The 13022-nt window shown below is 41.4% G+C and overlaps 1 protein-coding gene across 2 annotated transcripts in view; it reads right to left on the reverse strand.

The window, feature by feature from the left end:
- Positions 1 to 13022, reverse strand: part of UBR1 (ubiquitin protein ligase E3 component n-recognin 1) — a 234394-nt gene that overhangs the window by 39494 nt on the left and 181878 nt on the right. For both annotated transcript variants that reach the window (XM_082275496.1, XM_082275495.1), the window contains 3 exons: positions 5356 to 5446; positions 3447 to 3595; positions 3289 to 3344 (listed from right to left, as the gene is read on the reverse strand). In XM_082275496.1, coding sequence (XP_082131622.1) covers positions 3289 to 3344; positions 3447 to 3595; positions 5356 to 5446 — 296 coding nt within the window. The remainder of the gene's footprint in view (positions 1 to 3288; positions 3345 to 3446; positions 3596 to 5355; positions 5447 to 13022) is intronic.

Here is a 13022-nt window from a genome sequence, read left to right on the forward strand (position 1 = left end):
AAACAGAATATATGAGCTAAAACTTACTAGTTATGGTCGTCTTTGGTGTGGGTATAGGTCAGAATTCCCTCAATTTAGTTTGCTTCTAAGATTCACCTCCTGGGTTGGAACTAGAATATAATCAGCTGAATTCCAGGTATGGAAAATGTTTGCAAAGTTACCTTGGTCCAACTTGGAACAATGTAACCACGCATGTGCCATGATTACCGATCTCCGTGGAAATTTGAAATCACTGTAGCAGGCTCTGCTACTGGCTACCATGTCAGGTGGCTGCCCTGTTGCTTAGTAAACACTGGAGACTGCTTGCTCAGCATGAGCGCCATTCGGAGAACACTTTGGATTTTTCTCAATGGGTGGGGTCTGCCAGCTTCTACGGAGATCGGCCTGGTATGGCACATGCATAGTTACATTGGTCTAAGCTACACCAATATACCCTTACAAAAATAGCCATACTTAGAGATTCAGCTTTAAATTTCTCCAACAGCACTAATAAAGCTGAAACTTTATTTTGCCCCTTGTTCAAGTCGTTATAATGATTCCCCTAAACCTAAAGTGATTTTCAAGGTGATCATTTACAAACAACCCATTTAGTTTAAAAAAAGAAATGAAAGGTAAAAAAACTTTTGTATACATATAAAAAAAAAATAAAAAAGTATCTATCATTTTCTTTATAAGTGATCACCATTCCCTCTGTTCTCAGCTGCATAAGAGCCAAGGGGAGGAGAAGAAGCAGCACACTGAGCTTACCAGTGAAAAGCTGTGCAGTGGGGGCATGTCAGGACAAGTCTGGTCATTGGAGGAGAGCATACTGTGTTCCCAGCATAGCTAGAGAACTGACCACAGTGTGGTCAGTTTTAATAGGAAAGCACGGGGAACAACAGGAACACCAGGGATTTCACATAAAGAAAGCGATATAAAGAGAACAGGATACTTTCTCATACAAGTATATGGCAGGGACATACAGGGAATATGAAGTGTTGGGGTAACAAACACTTTAAAAGCTCAACTCTAGAAATATGGATCTGGGATTGCTTTTTAAGCTAGGTACAGGAGCCCACAAGAGTCTGTTCACATCTATGATTTTAAGTTATGACGTGCTATACATCCATTATAGTTTGTCTCTAAGAAACATGCAGGTTGGTAGTTAACTGCAACAAAAATACAGGACACGGGCCTTGTTTCAGGGCACCACAACAAAAATAGTCAGTGTGAATAGATAGGGGACAGCGACCTCTTGCATAGCTGTAGTAGGAAAAAACAAAAAAAAACCCCATCATCATAGGCATTAGGTTTGTGCAATAGTTTGTATTCCATCTCAAAATCATTTGTGTTCACAAACAATGGATACTGGCCTAAGTGGTTGTCTTCTGCAGATGTGAAGGTTAACAGCAGCAGCTTCTAATCAGGAAAGTTGTACCACTTGCCTGTCCGTTCCTGCCTCAACATGTGTGTAGAAATTCTCTTCCTTCACTCCAATGATACAAATTAGCCCAATTTTCACACTTCAGACCTCAAGATCAGCCCACATGCATGTGCCTGGGTTTCCTTAGCACAGTACACTGGAGGATTTTACTGATGTTAGGGAGGGCCAGGCTTTGTAATTGACATCCTCCAGCTCTCTCAATTACAGCCATGCCATCTTGTGTCAGTGCAGATGGCATTGCGAGTCCTCCTGGCCTGATTTACTGACCCCGGGAATAGACACCAACTGCAGTCCACTTTTGGATTAAAAGAAAACGTATTTTAAACTCGGGGAATTCAACCTGAATATATTTATTATAAAAAAAATGTAAGGTTTATTTTTATTTAAAACTGCACACAGCTGAAGTTATGAAAATTAAGACCTTCTAAAAAGACAAGCTTGACAAACCCTTCTCCCACCCCGATTACCCCTACTGTTCACAGGAAATCCCTCTTGCATAAAAAGGACCAGAAATAATTTTTGGGATGCAAAAGTGCAGCCCACTAAATATTAGTCAGTAGTGCTATTTAACATATATCAGGATAGATACAGGGAGCAATACGTTTAGCTGGTAGTAGATTTGACTATTAAAAATCTTTCACAAGTACAACACTTACTTAATATTTTCTTACAGCAGGCTAAAAAACATGTTACCAGGCAGAACTGACAACAGGGTTTTTCTTAATCTGTTTGAGGGCTGTATGGCATTCCCTTGCACTTATCTTTGTTGGATCCCACTAGTTTTGCAACATTTCCTCCATTTGTAACTACCTAAGGAAAGTTGCAGGCCAATGGTTTTAAAAATACCCAGGCGGGTAATTTCCAAACCTGATAGGACGTCATATGACATCCTGTCATTATGTTCATAATTTGCCGTCTCTCTGTTTCTATCAGTGACCTTCATTTTTATCAACCTCTTCAATAAAGATAAACCAGTCTTACATATTTATAGGTTTTTCTAACACGGTTTTAAATTCACAATCTTTTTAAAACTGTATATTGCGAAACTAAGCCATTCTTGGAGAAGAACATGAATCAGCTCAGCAATATTGAAATCCACTGGGTAAAGCCCATACCCAATTAGTATAGTAAAAATCTCATCCATAGATTATGGTAAATACAGTAGAGGTCATCATACATGAAAAATAATGTACAGCTATCACCGGCTGCTCTAGTTATAAAAGTGGTAATCATGTAAGCAGTACAGCCTAAACCAAGGTTGAGATGATACTGTCAAAGGGTTACTAAACCCAAAACCGTAAAATCAGTCTGGATATGCAGTAAAGCATGCTTGTGATACTCACTGCGGAACCTAAGGGGTTAATCCTGCGCATTGTGTAAAAAGGCTGATTGATCCAGTCTTTTCCGATGCTCCCCTTCTTCCACAGTCCCCAATCCATCTTCTGAAAGAACAGGGCCTTGGGAGCACTCTGCACATGCTCAGTTTGGTGTGTATTGCTAGAGAGTTTTTTTTTTTTTTGTTTTAATCTTGGGAAGGTGCATGTGATCAGCGCTGTCCAGAGGGTCAGGGGTCCTGCAGCCTCATAGGACAGTCCGAGGAGAATAAAAACTCCTCCTAAAAGCTTCAACTAGTGCTGGGCCAGACACAGATAGCAGTCACAAGACTGCTATATACTGCTGGTAAAAAAAAAAAAAAAAAAAAAAAGGTATTTAGCAGTTTATATTCACTAAAATAATTGCATTTCCATGTTCTGTGGGAGACCAGAGCAGGGTCCTGGGTTTAGCAACACTTTAAGAATCAGAAAGCATTGAGAATCTGCTGTCTTTTATTCACTCACTTGACCCTGTCCCTCTGTCTTCCTTACCTGACGATTTTGCAAGGAGCCAAACAAAGGCTTTTCTTCATCCTGCAGTAAATTCTCTGAAAATGAAAAAAAGGTCTGTTATAGATAGAACTGTTGTACTATGCGACTGTGCAAAATGTAAGCATTTCTGTTTACAGATATCTGAAAATCAGCCTTACCAAGGCACTGAATTGTATATGCACACGTATTCCATGTCATCATAGGCAGACGTGGGTCAGTTTCATTTGGTGGAACATTCAGGCCTACTCGGTACACAGTGGTGGCAAAATGGACCAGCATTTCTTTTGTGCTGGCAGAATAATTTGGCCTAGTTTTTAAAAAATTACAGTAATTACTGGTTTCTTTTGCACATTAAAAGGTAAATGCATAGCATGTTTTATAAATAGCCACTACAACTACTCAGAAATATACGTTTAAACAGAATGAGAATAAGTAGGATATATTCTATACTTAAAATACCACAGAAATCAAAACAGGAAAAAGGTAGGTCCTGTGGTTCCTAAAGGAGAGTTCCAATCTAATGTAGTATTATGCAGAGACCCAAATGTAAAAAATGTTAGGTTATGACACTGCACAGTTCCAAAATAAAGCTATTGGGAACTTTTTTTTTCTAATAACAAACATGTTATACATACCTGCTGTGTAATGGTTTTTCACAGAGCAGCCCTGATCCTCTTCTTCTCAGGTCCTCTGCCGGTGCTCCTGGCTACTCTCCGCCACCAAGTGCCACCCGTAGCTAGCTGTATGCAATGAGGGCACTCATGCTGATTCGCTCCCATGTAGGCTGTGTGTGTGTCCATTGACACACAGAGTGTGGCTGGGCCCTGCCCACCGATGGTGTTTGACAACAGGGAGAAAACCGCTGCTCTGATGTATATTGCTGGACTGAGATCAGGCTCAGGTAAGTATAAGTGAGGTGTGAGAGCTGCACTCAGGTTTTTTACCTTAATGCTGAGAATGCAATAAGGTAAAAAAAAATAAAAAACTTTTGCTTTTAGATCCAGGTAAAGTCCTTCTCCATGTCCAACAGAAGACTGCTCCATGGATATCCTTTGACAAAAGGGCTGGAAGAAGGCTTAAAACATTCAGAGCTGATGTATGAAATGTAAATTTTAATCCAATTATCTTGATGTCTATTTTAACCAAACAGCTGTAATTTCTACATTCCAAATGCTTAAACCAAATATGGTAACTTTGGTTGCAACAAAACATTTTCGTGTTACCATACTCTTCTCGTTGGCCCCTAATTGATATGCCTGCATTGATTTGGCTGGCTCTATATTAATATGAAGTAAATCACAAAAAATGTGCATTACCCCAAAACATTTAAATGAATACACTTCCTTATGGAGCATGCCTCAAACCATAAAAGTGTATGTTAACGCACACAAAAGTGTGAAGTGGGCCTCGAATGCAAAGAAGCAACAAAGCCACCATGAAAACAACTGGCCACACACCAAAGACATTCAACTATAGGGTTGGTGGGTGTGAGTGGTGTGCTGTCATTGCAAAAAAAACAATAAGTTAGCTGGTGTTGAACATCATCGGGGTGCAGCCTAACGTGTGGCTGGTGGAGTATAGTGGAGCTACAGCAGACTCCAGGGTCTTGGCACCCGGCTGACTGCAGGGAGTTGAGGCTACAGACTGGCCTGCGAAAGGGTGGAAGGAATTGGGTTAATCTAAAAGCAACAAAGCCACACACGTATGGCAAAATTTGTCTCAGCTAGTCGCCGTTTGAATGGAGAATGTTTTTATGATGCATATTAATGAATATTCACACAACTACCGATTCCAATGAAGACAGTACACGCAGCTCAAATACAAAATGTCTGTTTGCATAAGAATTTAATTGACTGGGACTGACTGATGGATCTCAGAATGGGACTGACTTTCAGCATTGAATAAGTAAAAGCTTACTATTTTGGTCATTTTTAACAAGAGAAAGAATCTGAAACCACAACAGAATCATAAAACTAAAGTTGTGAGTGTCTCTACCACTGATAGCTGGGAGTCTGCATCTACCCAACAAGCCAGTGCTTTTGCTGGGTTAATTAGTTGAAAACTCACGGTGCTTGTACCCCAAAACTGAGGATGGAACGAAATTCATGACCTGGACTGTCCCCACTCTTCAGGAATTCAGGTGATATAGATTTATCTCCTATCAGAAAGTAATAAATAAAAAACAGTTAGCAATTTGACGCCTGCACACACTGTACAAACCAAAAATATATGCTATGGTTTGCTTACTTAACCACTTGATTACTAACTAATCTTAACACTGCTTCCATCCCCCTTCTAACACCTATACTAAATAACCTGTAGAAGAAAGATGTATTCACTTATCTAGTCTCCGGGTACACCTGTCCAGTCACACTGTCAGCTAGCATCAGCTTCAGGGGGGAGGACAGAGCAAACAATTGATGGCCCATAATAAGCCTATGGGTGACATCATTGCTCAGGCATGCCAGCCATTGTCAGAGAGCTCTGTCCTCTCCGCTGTAGCTGGCTGACGTAAGGGGGATCAAGTGATTGGTTGAAAACGCCATGAAAATAGGTAAGTAAATGTATCTTTCCACTACAGGTTAGTTAGTAGAAGTGTTAGAAAGAGCGTGGGAGCAATTTTAAGACTAGTTTGTTTTCGCATGGAATTTTACATTAAAGTATATGTAAAGTCAAAACTTTTTTTCCAATTTGAATATGTATGAAAGGGTTGAAATCCCTGTCGGTTTATCTCAGTCTCCATCCCATTATACAGGTTTCCCCACATTTCCTGCCCAAAACAGCAACAGAAGTGAAAAAGAAATCTCTAAACTGAAGGAAATTTCCGTCTTTGATAGTTGTCACCGTGATAAGTATCCCTATTGAAAGAAGATTTACCCTCACCTCTTGTGCGAGTAAAAACTAGAATATTTAGAATTAAAAAGAGTCCCTCTAATATCAGAAGTGATTTTCTGTGTTGACAGATTTTCCAATTTGTTGGAACCTAACACAGTGGATAGAAAAAAATTGACACCCCCCCGTTAAAATGTTAGGTTTCAGTGATGTAAAAAAATGAGACCAAGATAAATAATTTCAGAACATTTCCCACCTTTAATGTGACCTATAAACTGTACAACTCAATTGAACAACAAACTGAAATCTTTTAGGTGGAGGCAAGTAAAAAAAAAAACAAATAATATGGTTGTATAAGTGTGCACACCCTTAAACTAATACTTTGTTAAAGCACCTTTTGGTTTTATCATAGCACTTTAGGGTATGAATCTATCAGCATGGCACATCTTGACTTGGTAATATTTGCCCACTCTTTGCAAAAACTCCAAACCTGTCAGATTGTGAGGGCATCTCCTGCACAGCTTTCTTCAGATCACCCCACAGATTTTCGATCAGATTCGGGTCTGGGCTCTGGCTGGGCTATTCCAAAACTTTAATCTTGTTCTGGTGAAGACATTCTTTTGTTGATTTGGGTCGTTGAAAGATGAAGTTCCTCTTCATGTTCAGCTTTCTAGCAGAAGCCTGAAGGTTTTGTGCCAATATTGACTGGTATTTGGAACTGTTCATAATTCCCTCTACCCAACTAAGGACCCTTTTCCAGCTGAAGAAAAAACAGCCAAAGCATGATGCTGTAACCACCATGATTCACTGTGTTCTTTTGGTAAGGTGCAGTGTTTTTGGGTCAAACATATCTTGGAATTATAGCCAAAAAGTTCAACCTTGGTTTCATCAGACCAGAACACGTTTTCCACATGCTTTCGGAGACTTCAGGTGTGTTTTTGCAAAATTTAGCTGGGTTTGGATGTTTTTCTTCGTAAGAAAAAGCTTCAGATTTGCCACTCTACTCCATAGCCCAGACATATAAAGAATTTGGGAGATTGTGGTCACATGTACCACACAACCAGTACTTGCCAGATATTCATGCAGCTCATTTAATGTTGCCGTAGGCATCTTGCCAGCCTCCTTGACCAGTTTTTTCTCATCTTTTCATCAATTTTGGGCTGATGTCCAGTTCTTGGTAATGTCACTGTTGTGCCATATTTTCTCCACTTGATGAGGACTGTCTTCACTGTGCCCCATGGTAAATCTAATGCCTTGGAAATCATTTTTTACCCTTCTCGTTACTGATACCTTTTAACAATGAGATATCTTTGATGCTTTAGAAGCTCTCTGCGGACCATTGCTTTTGCTGTACCCATCGTATATGTATAGCTTACTCAGCTATATTACGACTACTTCAGGTTACTGTCACTATTTTATAGCTGTCCCAACAGTATTGCCATTTTAAATCTAAATTGCCATTTTATAGCTGTCCCAAGCGTATTGCCGTTTTAAATTCCCATTGCTCTTTTAAATGTTTGACACACGCCCCCAGCAGCTGCCTACAAAATACTTCCTTTTAGAGATGGGCTTTTCACCTGAAAAAGAAGTACGCATGCCCCACCCGGGCTTTGGCGCAGACTCCGAAACGCGTCATGAAGCCTACTCCGCCATCTTGCTATTTCCAATCCCGCTGATGTCAGACACCCTCCGGTTCCCTCTACGGCCGCAATCCTCGGCTCGCCCGGACTCACAAATGCAGAACTCTCTTGAGCCCCAACACCCACCTGATGAAATCAAGTGAATGTATGCACCGAAGACCAAGTAGCAGCCTTGCAAATCTGAGCCATAGAAGCTTGATGGCAGACTGCCCATGAGGTACTTACTCTTCTGGTAGAGTGTCTCTTTACCCGAAAGGGTGGGGCCTTCCCCTTTAAAGCATAAGCCTGGATAAATTACCTGGCAAATCCATTGGGAGATAGTGGATTTAGATGCTGCTTGCCCTCTCCTGGGCCTTTCTGGCAGCACAAACATAGAATCGGTCTTCTGAATCTGAGCTGACATCTTCAAATAGACTCTCAATGCCTGTACTACAGCGACAGAATGTAACAAAATTCTCCTCTGCCATTTGAGGATTTGGAAAGAAGGAAGGCAGTGTGGGGTCTTGATTCAAATGAACACTTTAAAGACTTTTACATATAGGTAAGCCTATATTAAGGCTTACCTATAGGTGCTATATATATCTCCTAAACTTGCATTTATGAGATATTTACAGTGCATGCAGCCGATGACGTCATTGGCGCATGCGCTCTGAAGGAACGGCCACCCGTGCCATTCCTTCAGAGCCCTGTGCCGTGAACGGCGGCTCCTGCGCACATGCAATCAGATGGCCGTCCTGTCGCTAAGCGGGCGGCACTGCGGGGGCTTTGTTTTTAGGTAAGTACTTCATAATGAGCTAGTATGTGATGCATACTAGCTCATTATGCCTTTGTCTTTACAGTTTTTTTTTCCCTCTTTTTTTCAGAGGGTTTACTTCCTCTTTAACTGTGCCTAAGGCCAGCTTCATTTCTACCCCTATTTGCAGAAATGCTAGAATTCTCTGGATTATATATTTACAGGGATGCCACTTACTGGCCTCATACCTGGTAATGTAAGACTTCCAGACTCTGTAATAAATATTCCTAGAGACTGGTTTCCTAGCGTTTAGAATGGTAGAAACTGCAGGACCAGAGATTCTCCGCTCCCTCAAAATCCTGGCTTCAACAGCCAAACTGTCAACTTTAGAAACTGTAAAGCAGGATGGAATATCGGACCCTGAGAGAGCAGGTCCAGACGTAATGGGAGGACCCATGGGCTTCCCACCATCAACCATACAATTTGCGCTAACCAAGTCCTTCTGGGCCAAGCCTGAGCCACCAGGATTACTGTTTTTCCCTCTTCTTGAATCCTGCACAGAAGTCGTGGCAGCAGCTGGACCGGTGGAAAGGCATAGATCAGGAAGAACTGATCCTAGGGAGTCACTAAGGCATCTGTTGCGACTGCGAGCAGATCCCTGGTCCTGGAAACAAATCTGTCCAACTTGTTGAACCTGGATGCCAACAGATCTATGTCCGGGACCCCCCAAATCAATGAAAAGATTTCAGGATGTAGAGACCACTCCCCTGCAAACATCTTCTTCCCGGAATAAATACTGGCACTAATTTTTCCACCCAAGATAGGATGTGGCCCACCTCCTTCTGGGCTGACAGACTCTTGGTGCCCCCCTGGTGATTGGTGTAAGCCACAGCAGTGACGTGGTCGGATTGGATCCTGATGGGGAAACCCTGTAGTCTGGTAGTCCAGAGCCTTAAGAGTCAGGCAAACTGCTCAAATTTCCAGGACATTGACGGCCAAGCTCCTTTCTAATCAGGACCATTTCCCTTGGACAGCGTCTTCCTCCAGAACTGCTCCCCAACCAGAGAGACTGGCATCTGTGCTTAACACTTTCCAGACCATGGATGAAAGGATTTCCTCTTCGCCAAATTCCTGGTTACCAACCGAGACTCTGACACACCCTTGGTAACAGAAACGTGTGACAATCTAGGGCCTGGATCTTTTTGCTCCAGGCCAACAGAATGCTGTTCTGTAATGGTCTGGCATGGAACTGAGCATATGGAAGAAAGAAGAGAGCGGCGCCAGCTTAGTATAGTACAAGTTTATTTAACACTGTTAAAATTGGTGACTCACTGTCCGAGGTTGGGTGAGACCGGTACACAAAGACTGTTAGGGTCATCCATCTTCCTCTTCCAGGATAGTGGTCATAGGAGAAGGTGGTGAGGTTCCAGAGGTATAGCCGAGCCGCTGTGGGGCTGCTAGTTGTCACTGGCCGCGGCGGAGCATGCACAACAGGGCTCCGGCTGCCGACTTCTGATCCCTGATGACATCACTTCCTGGCAGGAGAAAAATAGGGGTTGCACGCGTTCAGAGCATCCGTGCTCCTTCGTCAGGCGATGGGAGTGTCTCAGGTGGGGCAGGGAATTTATACCCCGTTGCCGGACTAATTGCAAAGACATCTGTCTGTGGGGGGGGGGGGGGGGGCGGAGCCAAAAGACTCTAAGAAAGTCATCTCAGTAAAAACACAATTGGGGATACATGTCTCTAGGAAATCCATAAAAAGTACATAAAAATACATAAAAATACATAAAAATACATGATGGTATTAAATAAAAGAGGAGAAGAATAAATCCCATAAAAACAATACTGACATGGCCATGGGGAAAATAGATCGGTAATGTGTGTATACATCTACATGGAAAAAACGGTATTGGAGGGAAAAAATAAAAATAGAAATAAATGTAAAGATAAAAAAAAAAAAAAAAAAATAAAAATAAAACTAAATGTAAATAAAAATAAAAATAAACATAAAAATAAACATGAAAATAAAAGTAAAAATAAAGATAATAAAAATGAAAAAAATAAAAATAAAAAAATAAAAATGAAAATAGAATACACATACATACATATATATATATATATATATATATATATATATATATATATATATATATATATATATATATATATATAAAAATATTGATGGAAAAAAAAAAATATGTATGTCACTGATAGGGAATGATGTGTGAATGTATGAGGTGTCACAAGTATATGTGCAATATTCACACATCATTCCCTATCAGTGACATACATTTTTTTTTATATATATATATATGTGTGTATGTGTATGTGTGTGTATTCTATTCTCATTTTCATTTTTATTTTTTTCATTTTTATTATCTTTATTTTTACTTTTATTTTCATGTTTATTTTTATTTACATTTAGTTTTATTTTTATTTATATATTTTTATGTTTATTTTATTTTTTTATCTTTACATTTATTTCTATTTTTATTTTTTCTCTCCAATACCGTTTTTTCATGTAGATGTATACACACATTACCGATCTATTTTCCCCATTGCCATGTCAGTATTGTTTTTATGGGATTTATTCTTATAAGTCCTCTTTTATGTAATACCATCATGTATTTTTATGTACTTTTATGGATTTCCTAGAGACATGTATCCCCAATTGTGTTTTTACTGAGATGACTTTCTTAGAGTCTTTTGGCTCCGCCCCCCCCCACAGACAGATGTCTTTGCAATTAGTCCGGCAACAGGGTATAAATTCCCTGCCCCACCTGAGACACTCCCATCGCCTGACGAAGGAGCACGGATGCTCTGAACGCGTGCAACCCCTATTTTTCTCCTGCCAGGAAGTGATGTCATCAGGGATCAGAAATCGGCAGCCGGAGCCCTGTTGTGCATGCTCCGCCGCGGCCAGTGACAACTAGCAGCCCCACATCGGCTCGGCTATACCTCTGGAACCTCACCACCTTCTCCTATGACCACTATCCTGGAAGAGGAAGATGGATGACCCTAACAGTCTTTGTGTACCGGTCTCACCCAACCTCGGACAGTGAGTCACCAATTTTAACAGTGTTAAATAAACTTGTACTATACTAAGCTGGCGCCGCTCTCTCCTTTCTTGCATCTCTCAGGGCTTCTCCACGCTTCAGCCGGCTGCCGCGGACTATAGCTTCCCTACAGTACCAAACTTTGTCCCCCCCCCCCACGCAGCCCCATAACCCCCCCCCTCCCATCCACCCACATTCCTTGTACCATCTTGGGATATTAGAAGAGCGCCATGACACCCCCCACTTTCATAACTGAGCATATGGAACTGCTTTGAATGAAGACACCATCTTTCCTAGCAACTTCATGCAAAGAGGTACAGAAGGGTATTTCTTCCCTCTTACAACCTGGACAAGATCTTTTACAGCCTTGACCTTTCTTGGTGGCAAAAAGGAGAGCCAAATAATCAAGACTCTGAACCGGCTGTAACACTAAAGCCTAGTACACACGCAACGAATTTCTGCCGACCGGTCGTCCATCTTTTGTCCAGAGTGGTGTTTTGTTGGTTGGAATGTGCCTAGACTGCACACAAATTTTTCCGCACGACAAAATTCTACTTTAGAAGTGATATCATGTGTTGGTTTGCTTTCTTTGTGTTCTTTCTTCTCTGAGCATGCCCAGTCTTGCTCATAAGATTTTTCCCTGTCGAAATCTGTACTGACTGCACGAAAATCAGACGTGTTTTGACGGAGGACAAAAATTTTATAGCCTGCACACCAGATTTTTTTCGGCCGAAAAGTCGGAGTCGGTTGTCGGAAGCATCATACTAACAAGCCGAAAATCGGCAGATCGGTCGTCGGACAAAAATTCCCGGTCGAGTTTCGACTCGTGTGTACGGGCCTTTACTTTGCCAAGTTCAGATTCCAACCCAGACGTTCTAAGAACTGAACTGCCCAGGACACATTCTGGCTTAGACTTGAAGCCAACTGATCTCTGAGCAACAAATCATCCAGGTATCCTACAAGCACTATCCCCTGAGATCTTAGCATTGCCAATACCAGAGCCAGGGTTTTGGTGAACACTCGTGGAGCCGTGGCTAACCCGAATTGCAAAGCCAGGAACTGAGAATAGAGGTCTCCCACCACAAACTGCAGAAACCTTTGATGGGCTTGGAAAATTGGCACAAGTAAGTATGTATCTTTGATGTCTATGGATGCCAAAAATACTCCGTGCAGAAAAGCAATAACTGAACGAATTGACTCCATTCGAAACGTGCAAATGTTTGGAAACGAATTCAGGGCTTTGAGATCCAGAAAAGGGATCACATATGTTTGGTTTGAGGACTATGAAAAGATTTAAGTAGAGGCCCCTGAATTTCTCGTCGGCTGGAACCATAATGTAATCACTGCCTGTGGTCTTAACTGAATCTGTGGGTACGTTGGACACGAAAAACCGAGGGGGAAGAAACACCTGGAATTCTAGTTTGTACCCCTGTGAGATCATGGAAACAACCCAACTGTCCTGAATCACTTCTT

Source organism: Pelophylax lessonae (genome assembly GCF_965119305.1).
Source record: "Pelophylax lessonae genome assembly, chromosome: 13".
Taxonomy (NCBI): domain Eukaryota; kingdom Metazoa; phylum Chordata; class Amphibia; order Anura; family Ranidae; genus Pelophylax; species Pelophylax lessonae.